Genomic DNA, 24,548 nt, shown 5'->3' on the forward strand with positions numbered 1-24,548 from the left:
AACAACCCATCCCCTAGAAGTTGACGGAATGGAATGAAACTTTCCCTGTGTGATTGTACCGTTGTTATAAGTAAGAGATTACAATTTTAGAGCAAAAGCATCATTTATTGCAGAAAACTGAACCCTTGAATGGAGGCTCTGTACCCTGTTGTACCACCTCTAGCTTGGATACAAGATATAATACAGATGGGCATGATGGCTCTAGTTCCCTGTTGTACCGCCTCTAGCTTGGATACAAGATATAATACAGATGGGCATGATGGCTCTAGTTCCCTGTTGTACCGCCTCTAGCTTGGATACAAGACATAATACGGATGGGCATGATGGATCTAGTACCCTGCTGTACCTCCTCTAGCTTGGATACTAGATGTGATATGGACAGGCATGGAGGCTCTAGTAACCTGTTGTACCAGCTCCAGCTTAGATACAAGATGTGGTGATATGGACAGGCATGGAGGCTCTAGTACCCTGTTGTACCAGCTCCAGCTTAGATACAAGATGTGATACTGGTGGGCATGGAGGCTCTAGTACCCTGTTGTACCACCTCTAGCTTGGATACTAGATGTGATATGGACAGGCATGGAGGCTCTAGTAACCTGTTGTACCAGCTCCAGCTTAGATACAAGATGTGGTGATATGGACAGGCATGGAGGCTCTAGTACCCTGTTGTACCAGCTCCAGCTTAGATACAAGATGTGATACTGGTGGGCATGGAGGCTCTAGTACCCTGTTGTACCACCTCTAGCTTGGATACAAGATGTGAATCAGACAGACTTGGAGGCTCTAATACCCTGTTGTACTACCTCTAGCATGGATACAAGATGTGATGCGGGCATGGAGGCTCTAGTACCCTGTTGTACCGCCTCTAGCTTGGAAGCAAGATGTGATCGGAACAGGCATGGAGGCAACAGGTTCCATATAGTATCCTGCAGCATATCGGTCCACATTTTCTATAACTGAGCCTCTATATCCTGCAAGTTCGTAGGCTGTCAGAGTTGGCATCTCAGATCGTCCCATACTGGTTCAGTTGTGATATCGCAAGAGAATGGAGTAAAGTTCACAGATGCACAACTTTTTATTGAAGACGTTGGCATGTATTGATACAATGTGAACATGCAGATTGGATAGCACCTGGATGGGGGACCCCCTCGAACCTATTCTGATGGTATTTATGTATGGAAATGCTTTTTAATTATATGTTTCATCTTTGTGAATATTTTATGAAGGGGTTGTTACCAGAAGGGGATTGGTGTTAAGCTACCGGTATATGCTTTTTACTATTTAACGATGTCATTGTATTGTGTTGTTTGAGTTTGATAAAGACCCTGCCGGTGGAAACAGCACTTTATTATATGAAGGAATCAAGCAATTGAGTTTTATTGCGCCCTACTTGTGCTGCCACAAATATTTGCTCTTTGTGGACTTTACTAGGAATCAGGGTTCAGATTCCTTTTTTGGCTCTGAACACACTTTTGCCTCACCAAGGAAGGTTACTGCTGTGTGCTGCTGGTAAGCTTATCCTTTACAATGTTGTGGGGACATTCCTGTGACCCCCTTGTGTGTGCGGACGAGCATTATTCTGCTGGAAGCCGCCGTTAGAGGAACACGTGTGGCTGCAGGGTGTCCTGAACATATCGCTGAGCTGCCATTATATCTCGTACCACCACTAGGGGGGGGCTGTCTGTCTTATGCAAAGGCCCCCCAGACCATCACATCAGCAGTGTGCCGCTCCACAGCAAAGGCAGGATTGAGGCGCTCACCTCTACGTCTTCAGACATGGACACGGCCGTTGTCAGTGGCCAAACTCAACCTGGTTCGTTGCTGAAGGCAGTAGCAGTACAGTTTCATCGTTAATGACCCCACAGCAAACAGAGGCATCGGTGGGCAAGTGACAAAGGCAGTACACATAATCGGCTAGGTGAAACAAGCACTTGGAAATGTTTCCGGCAGACACAGAGGCCTGTAACGATGGTGCCACCCGTCTCTGGATGGTGGACAACTAAACAGTTGGAGCTGCTCATGCTTGTTGACTGATCAGCTGATCCTCTCTACTGGTGGTCTGTTGAGGCCGTCCTGAACCCGGTCGCTTTGCGTGCTCTCGTGCATCCACTGATCTCAATACCTCCTGGTCAGAACGTCCCAGGTGGGGAACAATTCGTTGATACGACCATCCAGCTTCTTGTATTCCAATAATACGCCCCTCTCAGACTCTGATAATGGGGTGACCTCTCTTCTCTGCATCGTAGAGGCGTCTAGTGGTCAACAAGCTCTACACAAGAGGAAAAAGAAGAGGCTACTGCACACAAGGAGCCTCCGAGAGCCTTTTATAGGCCAAGGAGAGAACCACTTATAGGGCCTCCGGTGACAAGACCGTTCATCTAATCACCACAACTCTGATCATTTGCATATCTGCCTGAGATATAACTGCATGCCGAGTTTTGCAGCAAAATGACAACTTCTTCTAGTGGCACAGATCTCTCATACTTTATCACAATAGCCACTTCTCCACCTTTCATAGATGAATGCTACTTCTGTGTCTTATAGGATGTAGGATGGGCCAGTAGATGGAGCTGTATGGTTTCAGATTGGTTGTAAGTTTTCGGAGCGGTGTGTCAGGCCCATACTGGCCCTTTTCATCGCGCTCTGTGCAAATAGTAGCATTCTCTTCCAGCTCTTTTTATATATCCTTATAAACATTCAAGCTGTCATGTAAATATCTTAAAGATCCAAAATACCTTTCTGTGCTCCTGCCTGACTAGGTGGTCTCCTGTATAATAGGTCGGACACTTTGTAAAATAAAAACTTCAATTCGCTAAAACTTGGTAAATATACAGTAGTTCACAGTGTAAGGCTGAGTTCACGCTAGCATTTTTTCGGCAGATCCCGTTTTTCAAAAAAGAGAATCGTACAAAAAGGGAAGTAAAACAGATGAAAACAGATTGCGTTTCATTTTGTTCTCTCTTCCATTAACTATAATGTAAAAAAGGGATCTGAGCGTGTTCCATTTTTTAACTAAAAACAAAAGCGCTGCGGAAAATTGAGAAACGGATTAAAACCGAAGGTCTTCAATTTCAATACATATCTATGGGCAGGTAAACAAAGCCTTTTCTCTTCGTTTTACTGCTCCCACAACGGAACAGCTAGATGGAAGATTAGTGTGAAATGGCCTTAAAGGGGTATTCGGTTAGTAGAGGAAATTACAAGTTTTCACGCATCCATCGGATGGACAGAAACTAATAGATCAATGGAAGTTCGACCCCTGGGACACTCGTATTTAAGTAGGATGGTATGCTGCACGGGTCACTGGGGGCCTTGGAACGTGGATTTCAGTTTTGTATTGAGAGAGTAAAACCCAATTGCAAAGTTGAAGAGTAACATGTGAGAAGCAGAAATCCACTTTCCACATCTCTCTAAGTCCCATGGAACCGCTGCTATGACTGAAGTAAGGAAAGCTTGCTCGAAGTGGCCGCCTCCTGCTACAATATCCAAGATGCAGATCATCCAGGAAGTCATCACCATCGTATTGATCTGCCTTGAGAGTCCCTGGAATGAACACAAGTCCAACAACTGCTCTCTAACAGGGGCCACAACATAAAATTGAAATCCACGCTCTTGGGCCGGTGTGCCATACCATCATGTAGCGCATCCATGCCTTCTTATTCAAATCCGCTATTGTTTCAATATAGGACACCAGTATTGAGATACCGCGCTGGATCCATCTTTTTGACTGCACCCTGTATAAACACATAAATTAAATCAAAGTGTTTGGGGCCGGTATTTCTAACAGTTGAGCAACCTAATTTGAATTCAAGAATGTGTCTATAACACTTTGTGTATTCCATGTGAAAATTTTTGTACCTTAATTGATGGATGACTTCGATCTATGGAGATGAAATTAAAGACTCCTCATCTAGTAACACGTTGGACCCCCTTTGCTTGCAGAATCATAGCAGTTCATTATAGCATCTATCCACAGGTATCAAAGGACCCAGAATGTGCCAAGAAAACATTTCCTACACCAATAATCCACCTCCACCAGCCTGAACTGTTGACTTTTCACAGAGAGGGTTCATCAATTCATGCTGCTTGCAACAAATTCTCACCAATGCAACTGAAATCTGGATTCATCTGACCAGGAGATGTTTTTTTCCACTGCTTGGTGATCAATTTTTGCTTTCTTTTGCCCACTGAGTCTTGTCTTTCCCCATAGCAATAACACTGGAACTGGTCGTCTGCCGTTATAGGCCGTTGATGCTAAGGAACGATGAGTTGTGCGTTGACACTTTAGTCGGAGCAGTGGCATTTTATTCTGCAAATTGCTTGACTGTGCTCCACCGGTTCCATCAGAACGATTCTTGATATCCTCCTCTGATGCTTCTCATTGGACAAGTTATTTTCATCCACCTTTCACTGGATTTTATTCCTTGATCACACCATTCTCTGTGTTCTCGGCATCATTTGCATGAGAAACCCCAACACGGTTGGCAGTGTATGAACTCCTGGCCCCGGCCATTCTAGCACCCATGACCATGTTTCATTGGCAGTTGCTCAGATCGCTCAATTTTTCTATTCTAATGTGGATTCACACTGAAGGTGCTTCACAGAAAACTAACTTGATTTTATACTGCTTTCTGGGATCATAGATCAAGTTTCCATACAGGGAAGCTTCAATCCTGAAAGGGCCATTGTCCATTCAGTGTAGATGTGTGATAGAGGAAAATGGGAATGGCAGATGTTGTAAATGTATAGATATATCTGTGGCAACTTTGTCTATGAGTGTTGACCTCCACAGCATGCCCTGTGGCTCTCAGTCCTCCAAACGTCTCACAGCACTTGTAACCCATATCTCTAATACAGTAATTTCCCATCAGACCAGCTTGATGATGGGTTATTGTCTTTTGTAGACTGTTGATTGAATGGATTTGCCTTTGTCTCACTGAAGGATTTACTTCTGAGGTTAGACCCTGTATGGTTTAGACTATTGGGAGGTTCCAGATATTGTCATACGAACATAAGAGCACATGTAGTGCTTCTAAAGGGGTTTGGGTCTCCTACTGCCAGGATCCTACCAGTTGCGTGAATAAAAGGCTCAAGATACAAGGTATAGCATACAGGCCATTTCTCTTTATTTTTCTCAGCATTTCCATTTCTGACCACTTCAGAAGGGAAGTTGTAGGCCACTGATGGCGGACCTTTTAGCGACCGAGTGCCCAAATTGCAACCCACTTATTTATCGCAAAGTGCCAACACTTCAGCGGGCGGGACTTATTACGATGTATGATTTTACCTCTGTCATTATAAAAAGGACAGGGCCATTTCAAAATAGGCAGGTAGGAACACCCAGATTGTGTTTTTTTTTTTTCCCTTGCTGGGGTAATATCGGTGCGGATTTTGACTGGAAATCGGGTGCGTACCCGCAGCTGATTTCATACTATGCGGCGTTCCCCCTCACCACCTGTGAAGGCTTCCCGCAGTCAGCGCTCCCCGGCTTCTGCTTCCTAGCCGCCTGAAGTGGCCCCACTAGACCAGCATCACCTGACCAACGGCACCGCACCTGACCAGGCCACGGGGAACCAGAAGCTGGGAAGCGCTGACAGCGGGAAGCCTACGGAGAAGGGGAGGGTGAGCGCTGCATAGTATGAAACTAATAGTGCGGATTTTGACTGCTTTGTGGATGCTGAAATGCTGCATGATTTGCTGTGGAAATTCCGCAGCATTTTAGCCACATGTAAACATACCCCAAGTCAGCTTTAGGTACACTATCATGTGCAGAGTGCCCTCACTAGTAATAGTGTCCCCTATATTGGCCCCAGTAATAATAGCGACCCCCCCCCCCCCCCACACACACACACACACACACTGTGGTCTCCGTAGTCATATTAGTACTGTGGTCGATATAGGGGACAAGATTAGTAATAATGTCCCTTATATTGGCCCCAGTACGAATAGTGCCATCTTGAAACCCATATACTTACCTCTTCCTGGTTTTCAAAGCGCCGCTGCTTCTCTGCTCATCACTGCCGCTTATGGAAGTGTATGCGCCCGTACGCCGCCTCCCTTCTCTCCTCCTGCGGAACCAAGGAGGAGAGGTCAGGGGAGGGGGATCCAGGGTGCGCACACTGTCATCAGGTTGTACAGCCATAGAAGTGCCGCTGACTGTTTACCAGCCTGGAAGCTGCAGCACCCTGGCTGCTAATCACTTTAATGGTGACCAGATGTCGATGCGTGTGCCCACAGCGAGGGCTCTGAGTGCCTCCTCTGGCATGTGTGCCATAAGTTCACTACCATCCTAGGGATTGGTGTAGGGCTTAGCATTTGACCATAACCCTAAAACACATACACACATGAATACACTGCAGTTATAGTTGAGTCTGGTATGTCTTTTCACCTGTTCTATTAAAGGGGTTGTTCCAAAAATAACTTTTATTACCTTTACACAGGATAAGTGATAAGTTTAATTGGGGGAGGTCTCACTGCAGAGACCCCCACTGATCTCGAATGGCGGTCCCGTGTTCACCCCCCTCTTCACTGTGGCTCACTGCACTCACCGCAGTAAGGAGGCGATTGAAAGGAGCAGCTGGCACGCGCAGCACAACTCCATTTGTTTTCAATTGGACTGCCAGAGATTGCCAAACGCTTGTACCCGGCTGTTTTCGTCAGCCTCATTAAAATGAATGGAGGGGCATATCGCATGCAAGACCATCACTACATTCAATCTGACGTCACTGCGGGTGGGTGTAGTGACCCTGCAATGATGGGAGGCGATGACATGCGATCCCCATTCTCAGGATCAATGGGGGGTTTTTACAGTGAGACCCCCACCAATCAGACTTTCATAAAAGTTATCTTTGGTAGAACCCCTTTACCAAAACGGTGCAAAAGCTTTTGGTTGCATTATGGCTAATAGAAGAATAGACCTGTTTCTGAAACTTGCTATCCTTGGCACTATATAGCTGACCGATCTACTTCACCCATGCAGATCAAGCGGCTTACATTTTCCGAACCATGTTTACAAGGCTTATCTCCGTTCATGTTTCCCTTTAGCGATCTCATTTTATAAATGCGCACATATCATAAACAGACATAAGATCTTGTTTTATTTGGGATTTGCTGCTCCTGCTTCTTATGTTCCCTCTGAAATTCAGTGACTCAACAAGCTTAAGGATAGGAGGTCAAATGTGCCTTTGTTGAATAACAGGGTTTAATTGCCAGAAACAATAGCAAAACATGTCAAGTGGATTAAAGAGCAACACGAATCGACACTCGGGGGAACTCATTGTGAATCAACCACTTTACAGTTTATTGAGGAGAGGGAATACAGATGTACTCTGAGTAACTAGTGGATACGCCTGGAAGACCCAGAATTTACCGTCAGGCACACAGTGTGTTCAAGTCCTCGGGGAACGACAAACTGTTCTTATAGGAAAACCATGGATATTGTTTATGTCAACAAATTGTCCTACCGGCGCAAGTAAAGATATTCCCACGTTTTGTTTTTTTTTTAAAGCAAACCTCACATACAACACTCTGAACAAGTAGTGTGTTCACTTCTATTAGGCTCCCCTAGATCTTACCACCATCTCAGATGGTAGAGATATTTGCTATGTAGCCGCTAAGAGAATGGTTGGATTTATAAAAAAAAAAAGTCTTCTGATCTTGTATTCGAGATGACCTCTATGGAGGGAATCGGGATGTAAAAACCTACTGCAATTTACCTACCAAATGCAATCATTATGGAGAACAAATCCCATTGGTGCAGCAGAGTAAGTATCAGTATTCTAGAACACCGAAGCATTCCAGGAGGCCTAACTAATCCGAGCCAGCAAAACCCAAGCTGGTATAAGGTCAATACAAAGAGTATAAGTAGCTAAAAAGAAATCTACTCTACTGTAAGCTTATTTTGTGCTCCAGTGACTTCCACTTGAGGTCATTGCTGGGACTTTTTATTTGGTAAGTAAACCCTCTCAATGAGCTTTCCATCAATCCTGACCGGTCTCTCCGTCCCAGCCGCTGAACCTCACCCCCCCCCCCCCTTCATGATGCTGCCACCACCATGCTTCACTGTAGGGATGGTATTGGGCAGGTGATAAGCAGTGCCTGGTTTCCCCCAGAAATAATGCTTAGAATTGAGGCCACAAGGTTCAATCTTTGTTTCATCAGACCAGAAAAAACTTGTTTCTCACACAATATGAAAGTCCTTTATGTTCTTTTGACCCATTCCAGGTGGGCTTTCATGTGCCTTTTACTAAGGAGAGGCTTCTTTCTGGCCACTGTGCCATAAAACCTAGTTTGGGAGAGCGCTGCAGTGATGGTTGACCTTTTGGAAGTTCCTCCCATCAGCACACAGAATCTTCGGAGCTCACCCAGGTTAATATTGGGTTCTTGGTCAACCCTCTTACCAAGGCCCTTCTCCCCCTATTACTTAGTATGGTGGGTTGGCTGCTCTGGGAAGAGTCCTGGTTGTTCTAAATTTCTTTAATTTAAAAATTATCGAGGCCGCTGTACTCTTGGGAACTTTCAGTGCAGCAGAAATTTTTCGCAGTCTTCTCCAGATCTGTGCCACCACACAATCCTGTCCCTGAGCCTTTCAGGCAGTTATGTCCTTCTCGTGGCTTGGTTTTGGCTCTGATATGCATTGTGAGCTGTGACGCGGGCATCTTTTTAAAAATTATGTCCAATCAAATGAATTTGATGACTCCAATCAAGGTGTAGAAACCTCTCTAAGTTGATCAAGAGAAACAGGAGGCCCCCAGAGCTAAATTCAAGTGTCATACCAAAGAGTCTGAATATTTATGACAATGTAAAATGTTAGTTTTTCATTTTTTAAAAATGTACAAAGGTCCAACATTCTGTTTTCACTTTGTTATTATGGGGTACTGAGTAGAGATGAGCGAACGTACTCGTTTAGGGTGATTTCGCAATCGAGCACCGCTTTTTTCGAGTAACTGACTACTCGGGCGAAAAGATGAGGGGGGAGGGGGGGAGGCGTGGTGGAGCGGGGGGGGGGGGTGCTCTCCCCCCCCCCCCCCCCCACTCCCCTCTGCAACCCCTAGCGCCCCCCGAATCTTTTCGCCAGAGTAATCAGTTATTCGAAAAAAGCGCTGTTCGAAATCGCCCTAAACAAGTACGTTCGCTCATCTCTAGTACTGAGTGCGGAATGATGGGAAAACTTGCATTTTTTTCAAGACCACAACATAGTAAGATGCAAAAAAAGAGAAAGGGTCTGAAGACTTTCCAAATGCAGTATGTAATAAGTGTGTAACATTGCATTTTTTTTTCGGAAAGAACATGGACTAGCGTTAAGACCAATTGAAAACAAACATGAACACTAGGGTCCCATGATGTATATGATCCCACTTCAACTACACGTGTGTTGTATATTTGGCATTAGTCTGTGACCGTTAATTCACCACCCTGTATAGCTACAGCACTGCCTATGGTTAACATACATGCGTAGAGTTGCGTAAAATATCAACGTAATCGATATAAGTTCAAAGCAAACATGAAAATGGCCATTCCTTAACTTGACAACGGAAACAATGGACTTCAAGTAAATGGGAAAATAGAGAATGAAATTGTGCAATACTAAATGTAATAAATCAATATCAGTAGACAGATGAGAAATATAGCTTAAACACTCACATTTATTGGACACAACTCCAATAAACGCAGAGATATGTAAATGGATCTCCAGTCAAAACCGCGGGCTGGTGCCGTCATAGCAGCCACGGGATGTATCCGGAAATCTCCGAACTGGCAGGGGGGAAATCCAAATTGCAGAGAAAATACCACTCCATGGTGCTGGGAAGCCAGCTATAAATTCCACTGCTCCACCAGGGAATTAACCAGGGGTACATTTATAGTGGCTTTATTGGATAGGCAAAAAGTTGACTGTGTATCAACTCTCGTACTTTTTGAAGACCCGGGATAAAAGGTGTAGCATGTGGTTTGCCCACACAATAAACCACTATTAATTTCCCCCTGGTTGAGTTCTTGGTTGAGTAGTAGAATATATAGCTGGCTTTCCATCAGGCAGCACCCCCGAGTAATATTTCCTCTCCACTTTGGACATCCCTTAACTTGATACGGTCACACTGACAAATAGAAAATATTGAGTCTTATAAAATTGCTTATCGTTTATTGGCCTGAGTTGTCCAAAAACAATGTGGCTTTTTATGGTTCCGAGGACCGGACTCTCCTTAATCTAGACCAGGTTTTTCAACTCTTGAAGTTCACCATAGATAAGTTGTCCCAATAGCATTAACTTTTGTGTGTATTGGGGCCTCCCACCCCTCTCCCGAAGGAAGATGTCGGCGTAGAAGGGTGATAAGGAATTGTGCTTGTTAGATACCAACATACCTGATATTTTGTTCACTTATGCAGGGTGATTCAAAAAGTATGCCACAAGCGTAAAGCGGATCTTCTCAAACACAAACTTACTTACAATAGCCAGAATGACAGGAAAAGCTATAAGAGCTCTCCAAGTAATTAATGCATCTTACAGAGATTCCTTGTGGGCTCCGTTGGTGACACTAGAAGATCTAAAACAACCCTTCTCCTCTGCAGTGGCATCAATAAGAAAGAATATGCTGGGACGTAACTGGGCAGAATTGGACTTCTGAATTGACTGCCATCCGCCATAACACCAGCGGTGCCCATATCAAACATCTGTAAGATGCATTAAACACTTGAAGAGTCCTTCTTTTTTTTCCTGTCATTCTAGCTGCCATATGTCACTTCACGTATAAAGAAATCGACTTTACATTTCCAATTTGGACCACTCTTTTCGAATGACCCTGCATTTGGACCACACTGTATCTGTGTGTCTTCAATTTTTAATAGAGGCACGCAGTTTTTTTTTTCGTCCTCATGGATTCTCTTAAAATCCATTGGATGCCGTATTATAAAGCAGTTCTCCCCTAAGAGCATTGGTTCATGGAGGTCCCAATACGTGGTGGCATAGGGGTTAGTCACACACATGAGCCTTTACTGCGTGCCCACTATTGCTTATCTTAGTAGAAGCTAAGGGACATAGTAATGGTAGCATTAGCCAAAATGACCCTATCTGTAGCTTGATGGGCAAAATCGAAGGGTCATCTTAGTTTGCAACTGAAGAAAAAGCTTTAAAGCGACAGTTTGGGCCTGGACAAACAAAGATGGCTGCACCAGCTTCTCTGATGCACACTATACATTCATATCCATCATTAGGCTAAGACTCTAGGTCAGGAACGCTATCTTTTTTCCTTAGGGAGAGCATCTAGTAGGGGACTGAGTGAGTTAGGAGACTTATAAGGCCATTCATGCTCCCCTGGGTAATATGCAAATAAAGGAGATTGAACAAGACTCTACACCTGATTTGATTAACCATAGCTGACCACATGAGCAGCTCTGGCCAATCAGAGGAGCATGTAGTGTCACAATATGTATCAGGTAGTCAGAGAAGCGGTGCGGCCATCTTTGTTTCTGCAGAGTCATGGGTCACTTTATTTGATAAAATCGATATATAGAACTTAAAGTCTGAACTTTCTGTTACACCGTAACCCAAAAAAAGAAATGAGGAGCCATTACATGAAGTCATCTGGAGCTACATGCTTAGGTAATCTTCACTCTTTCAATCAGATGGAAGGAAAGGGGAAAAAATAAACAGCCTTTATGAAAACACTCCTAGCGCATGAGATTATTTGCTTCACATGTTTCTGACTGGTCTATTAAATCCAGGCTGGATGGGGCTGTTTTGTGTTAAGCTTCCCTCCAGAAGCGGAGTACACCGCAATCTCTCTTCTCGGCAGGGCTGGCGATCCGTCTCTGGTTGACATTATATACGCTGTAAAATGGAAATTTGGAGATAAGCTTCCATTAATTTGTCAAGGATCTCACACAGACACGTACTTCATCCTTCTTTAGAGCAGCACTTTTGCTTTTAATCATTAATGGTTGAATAACAATGAAACGCAAGTCAATTACCCCGCACCATGTACTGCTCTGATGTACTGCTCACTGTAACACCATAATGAGGTCAAAGGAGTGAAAAGGCAACATTTGACGTCTAATTTATTTCTTTCGCGTTCGGGAACCGCAGGGCCTTCAGTCGGACTGTACTTAAGAATTCTTTAGTATAGGTCTCTGTCGGTGATATCCAACCAGTGCTGTTCAACACTACAACCCCCAGCATGCTCTGACAGCCAGGGGCTATTTGAACCTGGGGCAAATAAAAAAAAAAAAAAGTCAATGCTTTTTTTTTCTTAACCCTAGTTTAGGAAGATCATGGTTAAAATGTGGATGTGAATGCCCTCTTTTAACTTACTTTTTAATTGTTTACTATTGGAGATGAGCGAACATGCTCGTCCGAGTAGTAGCATACTCAATGGTGCTCGTTACTTGAGCGAGCACCACGCCACGTTCGAGAAAATTTTATGGCCCCTCCCCGCTTTACCACTTCCTGCTGTGACGTGCCAAGGGTGCACACGTTTACAGCAGTGTCAGAGAGAGAGAGACTGAAGGACTCGGCGCCTGGCGGGTCAATTGAAAAATGCTCGAGTCTCCCATTGACTTCAATGGGGTTCGTTACTCGAATAGAGCTCTCGAACATTAGAAAAACTCAGGTCGAATAGCGAGCACCTGAGCATTTTGATGCTCGTTCATCTCTATTTATTATCTCCTTATTGCCGGGAGAGCTCAGTGTTGTGGTTTTTTTTTTTTTCTTCTTTTATTTTCTATGGCCAAATTTCAGCCACAAGTTCAAATCCCCAATGGGGAATTTAAAAAAGTTGTAAAAAGAAGTAAAATATGTATTTTTTTCTAATTATTGCATAAAGCAAAACCATATTAAAAGTTCATAAATGTCCCACTTTTCCCAGTCACCAAGTCTTAACCGCTTCCCCTCGCAGTTACATGAGGGCTTGCTATTTGCACAGACAAGTTTTAGTTTTCAATTCTACCACTTAACATACCGTATGATGTATCAGAAAACTTTTATTTTTAAGTGGAGCAAAGTGCAGAAAAAAATGCAGTTGCGCCATGTTAGCGGGGGGATTTGTTTTTACGGTGTTCACAGTGCAGTCAGATGGACATGTTCTCTTTATTCTGTGGGCCATAATCATTACAGCAATACCAAATTTATGATTATTTTTTTTTATGTAGCACTACTTAAAAAAAAAACAAAATTGTTTTCTTTCACAATCCTTGGACCCAAATGACTTTACTTTTCCGTTGCTGTAGCTGTGTGAGGGCTCGTTTTTTTTCAGATTGACTTCTATTGTTTATTGGTAGCATTTTGGAGTATCTGAGACTTTTTGGTCACTTTTTATTCAACTTTTTCTTAAAGACAGGGTGACAAAATAAAAGCAGTATTCTGGCTTTTTTTTTTTTTTCCGTCAGCATTCACCATGCGAGATTATTATGATACCAATTCAAAAATCTTTAAATCTTTATTTCTTGATGCGGTGACTGGAAAAATTGGGAATTTTTTACATTTTGGCATTATGTTGCCTTTTGTAATTAAAAAAAATATATATTTTACTTTTTTTTTTTTTTTGAACTTGTAGTTGCTTGATCACAGTTTCCAACCCCACCACTCTACCGAAACTGCACTAACCAAACTAGCTAACAACTTGCTAAATGCGAAAGCCTCAAAACATTTCTCCATGCCAGACCGGTCCTTTACCTTTGACACGGACAACCATTCCTTTCTGCTACAAGCTCTCTCCTCCCTTTGCATCACAAGCTTGGCCCTTTCCAGGATCTGCTCGTACCTTACTGACCGAACGTTTGTCTCCCATTCACATACCACATCCTCGCCCTCTCTCTGTTGGTGCCCCCCAAGGCTCTGTCCTAGGACCCCTATTCTTCTCCATGTACATCCATAGTCTAGGACAGCTCATACAATCCCATGACTTTCAGTACGCTGATGACACTCAGATCTACACCTCTGCCCCAGATGTTACCTCTCTTCTATCCAGAATCCCAGAGTGTCGATCACTACATCCTCCTCTTCTCACTTCCTAAAACTTAACATGGAGGAACTGAACTCATCATCTTTCCCCGAACCTCGCTCTACACTCCATCAGTCACCATTATGGGGCTCCACACTTTCACCAGTTCCACAGGTCCTATGTTTGGATGCTTCTTTTTTTTTTTTCCATTTCACTCCATTAAGGTTTTATAGTACATTTATATGGTACATTAAATAGTACCAATGAAAAGTACAACTCATCCTGCAAAAAACAAGCCCTCATACATCTACATTGATGGAACAATTTACAGTTATGATCTTTTGAAAGTGGGGAGGAAAAACCAAAAATCGAAGTTAAAAGGTCCGCGCCCCTAAGGGGTTAAAGGATCTCATGTTTAAGTGCGGCACGTGGTCCAAACAAAGTTACGTCTCTTCTGTCTTCTATCTACTTGATAAATCCTTAATAAAGAGGTGAAGCGTTCCGCCATCCGTACATTAATGCAGTGGAGGCCTCTCTATCAGCGAGTCGTATGGTGGTGATTATGAAATCCATCAAGCATACGGCCGTGAGTGATTGATTACTGCACTCTGTTAATTATACACTTAGGCTCATCTCTTGGCTCTTAGGTACATTTTTCTTTTTTTTTTCCTCTGTTGCATGCTTTACATTTCCCAGTGTGTCCGCCGGCACCTCTGCTGGCACGGGGCGTGATGAGCAGCCATTAGTAGAACAGGTAGTTCTTGCGTAAGCTACGGCTCTATCTGCTACAGTATAATCATCGCTTCACGTCTCGTGATCCTATGAAGTCGCCTTAGGGAATGGCTTAAAGATCATTTTCCCAATCCAGTACTATTATTTTCAGGTTAGGCTTGGTTCATATCAGCGTTCTTTTAGCCATTTTCAATGGAACCATAGTTTTTTCTTTTAAAAATAACTTTTTTTTTAACATCCATAGTTTTTTTTTAATTTAAGGTTTGTATAAGTTAGACATCTGCCATGATCGGAGGGGTTTTCCAATTTAAAAAAAATCATTTGTGGCAATGGGGGAGTGGTGGTAGGGGACAAAATATATATATATAAATATAAATTATAATATAAAAATACATATATACTCACCGCTGCGCTGTTTCCCTCACAGTCGCAGTTGTCCTCCAATCACTTCTTGTTGATGTTGCCTGCAGCAGTCGTACTAACACAGTACGTTAGGTTGACTTGTGTCCATCCAGTTCATTCTATTACCCCCTCCGCCCCCAATGTTTTACCCACGTGACCCGCAACAAAACATCATCAGTGACGCATGTAAACCTCCTGGCTTCTACATTAGAGGTTCATGTGATGCGTTTATAGGACATCACCGGTAATGTCACGGATCACATCCTTAGAGTTTGAGTGCTGAAACAGGGCTATAGCCCTATGGTAAGTTACATGTATTAAATGTACTTTAGGGCAAAGGGCCCAATAGTTTAAAAAAAAAAAAGTCTGATCAAGCCCTGTAACGGACCCCCTTTTTTAATAGTTTGAATTGCAGCGTCATTTTACATCTACACATTCACAGATGTATTGAATGGATCGAAGTACAGATGGAACATTTTCCTTCTGTGCGCGTCCCCATAGAACACAATGGCAAAAGTAAAATGGAAAAGTCAATTCCATCCAGTTTCCATTTGTTTGTATAGAAAAAAAAGTTCTGCAGCTTAATTTTTTTTCTGCCAGAAAAACTGAAATGGGATGGAATGGATGCAAACTGAAATAAGTCCCACTGAAATCAATGGTGATTTTCTGGATCCGACTTTATTATTTTTCAGCTATAAGGACGGAATAGAAGAACAGAAACCAAAACACTGATGTGGACCCAGCCGTACCCAATGTTGCCCAGAGAAGCCGTCAGCAGACTACAAGGCTAATAAAGTTAGGCTTGTGGCATACGCTAGGAATGTAAAATTATAAGATTGGAATATCCCTTTAACAACTTAATACCTGGATATTTTGAGACTTAATTTTTATTTTTGGCACAACTCCTTTATCTCCTGTCTTCAAGAGGGAAGATAATTATCTAATCATGGGTGTCCGACTGCTGGGACCCTCACCAGTCACAAGAGCAGAATCATAGAATGGTAGAGTTGGAAGGGACCTCCAGGGTCACCGGGTCCAACCCCCTGCTCAGTGCAGGATCACTAAATCATCCCAGAGAGATATTTGTCCAGCCTTTGTTTGAAGACTTCCATTGAAGGAGAATTTACCACCTCCCATGGTAACCTGTTCCACTCATTCATCACCCATCCAATTGCTTCTAGTCTTTCCTTGTGCAAATGAGAATAGGGCTGATGCCTCTGCATTGTGACAGCCCTTCAGATATTTGTAGACCGCTATTAAGTCTCCTCTCAGACTTATTTTGTGCAAGCTAAACATTCCCAGATCCTTTTACAGTTCCTCAAAGGACATGATTTGCAGACCGCTCACCATCTTGGTAACTCCTCTATGAACTTGCTCCAGTATCTTGATGTCTTTTTTTAAAGTGGCGTGCCCAGAACTGGACACTGTATTCCAGATGAGGTCTGACTAAGGAAGAGTAGAGGGGGATAATGACCTCACGTGATCTAGACTCTATGCTTCTCTTAATACATCCCAGAATTGTGTTTGCCTTTTTGGCTGCTGCATCACATTGTTAACTCATGTTCAGTCTATGATCTATTAGTATACCCAAGTCTTTTTCACATGTGCTGCTGCTTAGCCCAATTCCTCCCATTCTGTATGTGCTTTTTTCATTTCTCTTGCCCAGATGTAGGACTTTGCATTTCTCCTTGTTAAATACCATTCTTTAAGTCGCCGCTCACTGCTCAAGCTTTTCTAGATCTTTTTGAATACTCTCCCTCTCTTCCCTAGTGTTAGCTAATCCTCCTAGCTTTGTGTCGTCAACAAACTTGATCAATTTCCCATCAAATCCCTTCTCCAGATCATTTATAAAAATGTTGAACACCACTGGGACTAGGACAGAGTCTTGTGGTACCCCACTTCAAACAGTCTTACACTTGGATGTGCAGCCATTTATGACCACTCTTTGAGTATGATCACTCAGCCAGGTGTGGATCCACCTAACAGTTGCTTTGTCAATCCCATATTTGGTCATTTTCTCAATAAGTATGGCAGGAGATACCTTGTTCAGGGGTTTCTAGGTGACTGGAACAGGGATTATCTGGCCAGCAGGATTGTCTTCTCCCCGGCATAAGTAAACAATGTACTCATTGTGTATGCAAGGCATACACAATGAGTACATTGTGTACTCCTCTCAAATCATCAAGCCGCTCAAAAGACTGAATGATTTCCATTCAAATGGAAAAAAAATTGAACAGCCTGATGACAATTTTTATGCCGGCTAAAAACCAGCGCTAAACGAATAGTGCACGATTCCCACGTTTACATGTAACGATTATTGCTCCCTTTCAACCATTTGAATGATAATCGTTGCGTGTTAATGGGCCTTAACTCGACGGCAGTGTTAATACCTCGCAGTCCATCCCTGATTCAGCCGATATTCTCAGAGGGGTATAGGAAGCAGGACTGCCATACGAAGAGGATTGTATGCAATGAAACAACCCCTTAAGCAAAATTGGAAAACTAGCCTAAACGTGTATAGAGTGAAAAAAATGCAAAATGCACTGGGCATTAATACTATTTTTTCAGTATTGGTTTCTTCTGCTATTTCCCACATACCCTTCAGTATCAGTCTGTCATTACCATTGACAGTGGAGAAACAATACTGGATGCATGGCCTCATCGGCTGAATAAACATAGAGTGATGCAGTTAATGAGCGGTAGACCGGCTCCTGCCAGGCTGAGCCGTGACGGAGAGGTGATTGGCGTCCTTCACTACAGTTTAGAAAGCTCCACATTGCTTGACTAATTAAACAACACAGGAATGTCCTCTTAATTGTAAATGTTAGCAATTCTATAGTAAACGGCCCAGCACCAAGGTACTGCATCCCCGTAACACCACTAATCCAGACTCGGTGGCATACACGTAGCTGTCACATTGAGTGCATTTTAGTTAAAAGGCATTACTACCCAAAATTGCCAATTCTAGTAAGTTAGAAGTTAAAGTAACTACTAAGTTTGTTAATAAGTTAGTAAATCCTTTTAGATCTCTGTGGGACCCAACATGTCTTTGCATTAAACAGTCTATTGATTTCGATTGGGACCATGTAATGCATTATTTTCTCCACTGGTGGCACTGCAGGGAAAATGAACACTTGCTGCTGGGTTTCACCGTCGATTACTGATGATTCCTGTAGGTCCTTGCAGTGGAATGTCCTGTGGGGGTTATTCTAACAAAAAGTCATCAGACAAGATAGACAACCTTTTGAAGGTATATGTTAGGAACTAGCAATGTCCTGATATACCATTGTGCAAGAGGGAGTGTTGTGCTATACAGCAGACGAACTGGCATCCTATCACCAGACTTTGGCTATTTTATGGCAGCCTGTTCTTGTTGTGAAAGAGGACAGGCTAAGGGAGCTGCAGGACAACGACCGGACTTAGGAGGTCCTCAAAATCATGCAAATTTATTACTAAATCAATGTTGTTCACACTTCCCTCGTGGAGATTTTCGTTATTCTGGGAAGTCTTACTGTATTCTAAAATACTAAACTCCATCTTAAAATGTATCACATATAGTTAGATTCGAGTGTTCAACCATCACGTGACCACTGAATGCTACACGGCAACCTAAGAAACTCTAGTACTCTTTAAGGGTTAAACCTGAACACTGAGCAGCTGTCATTAAGATAGTCGCTCAGAAAAGTCTCTGAAATATGCAAACGGCAATCATTGGTTTATTTTTACACAGAACACTTATTTTTCATTAGTTTGCCGAGATATTGTTTGTTTTGATCAATTAGCGACTATTTTTAAGTGAGCCGAAACAAAACTGCTAGCAAACTAGTAAGTGAGTTATTGCTCATCAGCCTATTGGTGGCCATTAGAGATGAGCGAGCACGCTCAGGTAAAGCAGTTACTCGAGCGAGCATCGCTCTTCTCGAGTAACTGCTTACTGGTCCGAGCAGGCTCGGGTAGGCGGCGGGGGTGAGCAGGGGGCGGAGGGCCAGTAAGCGATGCTCGCTCGAGTAACTGCTTTAGCCAAGCGTGCTCGCTCATCTCTCGTGGCCATGTTTACAATGAACGACTATTGTTTGCATTCGCTCTTTGGAGCGATTATTCGGCCTATAGCCCTCCCGTGTAAAGGTATTTTTACCTAGTAGGACAACAAAAGATTAACACTTCATTGTCCACGACCCAGTAGTCCAATCCATTGGTCCAGATGATAGGCAATCTAGCATATTACGCCGTGAACACAAGCGCTTCAGGCAAGAGCCTTTTGCCTCCCAATCCCGATACTCTAAAGGTTGCCTGCACATTGGGCGCTTCTTTGGGGGGGGGGCTATTTTATAGAGTGTGGCACAGAGTGTTAAGGCAGCAGAAATGCAGTCCTGAGCTCTCGCTCACGACCTGAAGGTTGTGAGTGAGTTCAATCCCCGCAGGGTTCAGGTAGCCTCAGAGTTAACTCAGCCTTCCGATGTCAGTAAAATACCCAACTTGGTGGGGTAACAAATAAATTACCTGAAAGCACTGTAGAATAAGTTGGCGCTATACAAATAACAGTGACCTCAGGTAGAGCTGGTCTTCTGAACTAAGCACCCACTGTATTGCGTCACCCCGGAGTTCCACTTAATTGAGCAATGGATGATCTATGAAAACCCCAAAGCACATGGTGTCGATAATTCATCCGCTTCCGCCAGGCTCACATTTTGCAATACCTACCATGGAGTTTGGACACTTGCGTTCAGCAGGCTCCGACCGAAGCCTCTACATTTTGTCTTCTTCACAGTAAGGCTCTGTACCCGTGCTTGAACTTTCTGACACTATCCCCGGTCTCTTTTTTTGTCTCTTCATTGAGCCGTGCTCTCCCCCGCTGCGACCAGCAGACATTGGGGCATTTCTGTCTTGTATTGCCTTTGTGTGCTCATTAAAAAAGAATCAGAAAATCTATTGAGTGCACGTTTAATGTAACACAGATGTGAGCCACACTACGGTTTGCTCTGCTTTTCAAATTTTCAGGCTTTTTTTTTTTTTTCTTTTGTTTTTTTTCTTTTTTTTTTTTTTGAGATTCATCAGAGTTTCTTATTATTTACAGAAAGAAACTTGAGACAGCGGAACAGACTGTAGTTTATAAGAAAAAAAAAAAACATCACATAGTGTGGAATGCGGCTCGTCTTCCAGACCAAACCAACTAGTTTGGCAGGCACTGATGGACTGTGACAATCCGTGCCGTTCATTCTAACACTTGGAGAAATAATTTAAGTGTAAAACCCCATTACACTTGAGGACCCTCAGTGACAAATTCTATTACCAAGTTGAATGTTATGCTACCAGGAGATGCTGGATACAGACGTATCTTTGTTCTCCGCTCTGATTATCCCCCCCTCTCCCCCACTTCCTCTGTATACATTCCTTTTAACTTAATACTAAAAAAGTTTTCTGGAACCCAGTGAACTCCGTTCCATATGCAAGAATATATTTTATGGCCTTTTATTTTAAATCAATAGAAACAGAGAGAGGGAGAGAGTTTAGATTTCATTGAGAGGGATGTTTGGCGTTCTTTGTTCTCCCCTTTGCGTTGGATTAATGTCATATTTGCCAGTAGTAAAAGCCAGTTACGGAAACGTTTGAGTATGTGTCGGGTGGATTTTCTTTTACAGCTTGGCTCTGATCCTTTTTTAAGGTACAAAACGTTGGCAATTTTTTTTTTTTTTTACAGCAGAGTCTTGGAATTCCCGGCAAGACTTTTAAAAGTCTTCAATCTGTTCTTGAGTTTGCAACATTTTGCCCATGTCCGCCGTCGTCTACCATCGAGGCCATCGGTGCTTGGTTCTTGCTCTTTCTTTTTGAAAGCCGGACATTTCTATCTGAAGGAGTTTCTAATAGTCTAAACATTTTTTTTTTGTCTTTTGTAGAATGCAAGTTCAGAGGGTAAGGAGGCCACGTTGTTGCACAAGTCCTCAGGGTCTTCTTCCAAGGTATTCCGAGACCGAAGCTGAGGGACAGGAGCAACTGTTTAGGCTGACAGACAACATCCAGGATGAGTTGTAAGTAGCACAAATCGTTATCAGTTAAACCGGTTTTCTGCTTCTTTTCAGACGGCCTTGTCACCCTTGTGTCGCTGACATATTTAAAGCAGGACTGGTCACATTCCACAGTCCTACGTGTATCTGTCCAAGTTTAGCCGTGTTGAGGGGAATAAGCATCTATTGACTGGAACACCTCTAAAAAAAATGAATAAAAAAATACTTTTTTGACATTTTTTTTTGCCAGGAATGATGTATGCTACATATTCACAAATGGGGTGCACAGGCATAAAAACATGGAGCACTTATATCCAATATACACATTACACATACCAAAGAACACTCGTTAATTCATAGGACGTAGAGTCTTGCAATATTAGTAGCTTCATCAGATGAGATCCCCGATGGCCATCCCCTCTTCCCCACATAAACATGGACACATGTCTTGGTTGAACATGTCTGTTTATTTCCATGGGGAGAAGGAATAAGCCATCATCAGAATGAAGGATGTAGTTAATTAACTCTGTAGATAATTACCAGTTCGGTTACGTCAGTCAGTGGGCTGCCATGTTTGATTCACGCTCTTGTTTGTTTTACAGTTTTATCGCTGTTGAACACATAGACAGCTACTGTGTGCTCATCTCATCCAAAGCTGTCTACTTTCTTAAATGGGGCGAGTACGTGGACCGCGACGCAATCTTCTTGGAGATTAAGTACGACGATCTCTATCACTGTCTCGTTTCAAAGGATCACGGCAAAATTTATGTTCAGCTAACTAAGAAAGCTGAAACAACAAGTAGTGGAATCGCTATACCGGGGCCATCACACCAGAAACCCATGGTAAGAGGTCATCTGGACGGACGCGGCATACAATTACATGTTTATACATATGTTTTTGGATAAAGTGTTTCAGAACTACTAAGTTTAACCCTTTCCAATCCACTGTCTGACGTCTGAAGACATTATGATTTAAGGCTGTACAGCTCCAATGTTGGAAGACGTCCGTCGGGGTTCTCTTACTGTATTTTGCCAGCCTCTCTGCTGTCGGAGCCTATCCAAGGTGTCACCTCATGCAGTACTGCCTTTAGCCAGCATATAGCGCTGTTGTATAACAGCAGAAAAAGAGTAAGCCCCCTAAGAAAACCAGGATACAAATTGGATTGGAAAGGGTTAAAGAGGTTTCCAGGACTTTTACAGATCCTCACTGATCAGCTAATCGCCAGGCCTGCTGGAAGGAGATAGCGCAGTCCGTATTGCAGCGGTCCGGATTGGTAGTGCAGACACAGCTCATATTGAATTTAGTGAGAGCTGTGCCTGCACTACCAAGCTGGGCTGCTGCAATGTTGTCAGTGCTATGTGCTTTCAGCGCTGTCCACACCGACAGCAGACCCGGCGATCAGCTAATCAGTGGGAGTCCTGTGCAGCGGAGCCCCACAGATCAGCTATTGATGACCTATGCTAAATGTAACACTATTGGATCAGTTGCCCAAGCCTTAGGCCCCTTTCACATCTGCGTCAGAGCTTCCATTCAGAGCCTCCATTGCAGTTTTCTGTTAAAATACCGCATGCAGCTCTATTCCGTCCTGTAAAATCCTGCAGGACATAATGGAAGCCTATTGGATCCCAGTGAAGCTTACGGTGTCCGCTCAGGCCAACTTGGTCCCATTATAGGGTGGATCAGTCTTGACCAGGGATTCCATTTTTCTATTCATGTGACGGGACTGGAAAACAGAAGCCCTAAGTGTGTTCTTATATGTGTTACTGGTTTCATCAGGCGTTTAAGGTCCCTTCCATTATTTATTGCAGGCTACACAGGGATTGTTTGTAGTTTGTTACCGTGGATACACATAGGTCTACATAGGCACTGTATACACAAAACTATAGATTTTTAAATCACGACTGTTGCAAAATCACTTCGTTTTTTATTTTAGGTGCATTGGAGAAATAAAACAAAAATTGGTTACAAAGGTAGACCCAGCTTTTAGGTCTCACAAGAGGTCAATGCAACCGCAATGCGGTATCTGAAGGGCCGCATCTCTGCTGCTCCTTGGTCATTGAACTACAGCTGTATCCTTCAAAGCAGATCACAAGCATCTGTCATGTTGGGATGACTTGAAAGGATAGTCACGTCTTTCAGTCAGGTTTCATGCACCTGGTTTTGCCAGCAAGTCTACTAATATTCGCCACAAACCGCCCTGACATACATTTTTTTCTGATTGGCGGGCGCTCGATCCAATCACAGCGCTTACTTGCTGAAAGCAGGGGAATTCAGTTTTTTTTTTAACCTAGTGTAGCTAGGGCTTATTTTGGGGAGATGGCTTATATTTCAAGGCCCTGAAAATTATGGCAGGGCTTATTAGGTAGGTCTTATTTTGGGGGAACGCGGTATTAGATGTGACCACCCTCCTGCCTTCCTCAACCTGCCGCTTGTTTGAATAATTACAATGGAGGATGTTTGTTGTCCCTTGGGCTGGCATATGTTACCACAATCCCGCTCCACTGGCATATGGCGCATGCGCAGATGAAGCCGATGCACCAAGCTTCATTGCACATGCTCCGAATGCGGCTCAAGTAGACTTGTTTTCTCAGCCTGAAGAATGTCAATTGAGCTGTGACCATCCACCATGACTATTTATCCTAGTGGCTTCATGTTCGACTTTGAGCACATTCATGCAGCGATCAAAGTACTTCTTTTACTAATACAGTGACTATTAAACGGGTTGTCCAGTTGTAAACAATTGATGGTCTATCCTTGGGATAAGCCATCAGTAGTAGATCAGTGGGGTCCATAGCTGGTCGCCGGTCGCTGTGTTCAGGCACTAAGACTATTTCTGTAGGAAGCAGACAGCGCTGTTCTCACTGCAGTGGCCAGGCTTGGTATTATAGGTAAAGTTTCCATTCACATCAATGGGAACTTTGCCTGTAATAACAAACCTGGCCACTGCAATAAGAACAGCACTGTCTGCAGAAATCAGCTCAGTGCACAAACACATGAGCCCATCAAACAACTGATCAGCTGGGGTCCTGGGCGAAGACCTGCGCTGATCTATTGGTGGCCTATTCTAACGATAGGCCATCAATAATTTATAATTGGACAACCCCTTGAGGTTCAAAGCAAATGGCAGAATGACAGGTTCCCTTTAAATGGTCATCATCATGAATCCCGATGTCTTAACTACTGCTTTTCAAATGACGCCCTGCTGATCCCCCTCCAAAAAAAGACAGAAGGCAGATTATATATTATGGTGACAAATGATTAACTGAAATTGGTGTTGAAGTGAACAAGTATAATCGTCTCCAGTCTCTGATACAAAAGAACATTCATAGATAATGAAACTAATTTGGTTACGTTTGGGTGAGCTGACCTTATCTTCAACATTCACTTTTCATTGCAGTTCAAATTTGAATTAGATTAGAAAAATATATTTTGTCTTGTTTGCTTGTTTTTTCACATTATTTGTATTTTCCAGAAACAGCG

General features: G+C 43.2%; 1 protein-coding gene across 1 annotated transcript in view; it reads left to right on the forward strand.

The window, feature by feature from the left end:
* Positions 1 to 24,548, forward strand: part of VPS13D (vacuolar protein sorting 13 homolog D) — a 244,587-nt gene that overhangs the window by 213,616 nt on the left and 6,423 nt on the right. Inside the window, exons 67-68 of the mRNA XM_066606699.1 lie at positions 20,960 to 21,091; positions 21,670 to 21,910. Of these exons, the coding sequence (XP_066462796.1) occupies positions 20,960 to 21,091; positions 21,670 to 21,910 (373 nt within the window). The remainder of the gene's footprint in view (positions 1 to 20,959; positions 21,092 to 21,669; positions 21,911 to 24,548) is intronic.

This window comes from Eleutherodactylus coqui, chromosome 6, assembly GCF_035609145.1.
Source record: "Eleutherodactylus coqui strain aEleCoq1 chromosome 6, aEleCoq1.hap1, whole genome shotgun sequence".
Lineage (NCBI taxonomy): Eukaryota > Metazoa > Chordata > Amphibia > Anura > Eleutherodactylidae > Eleutherodactylus > Eleutherodactylus coqui.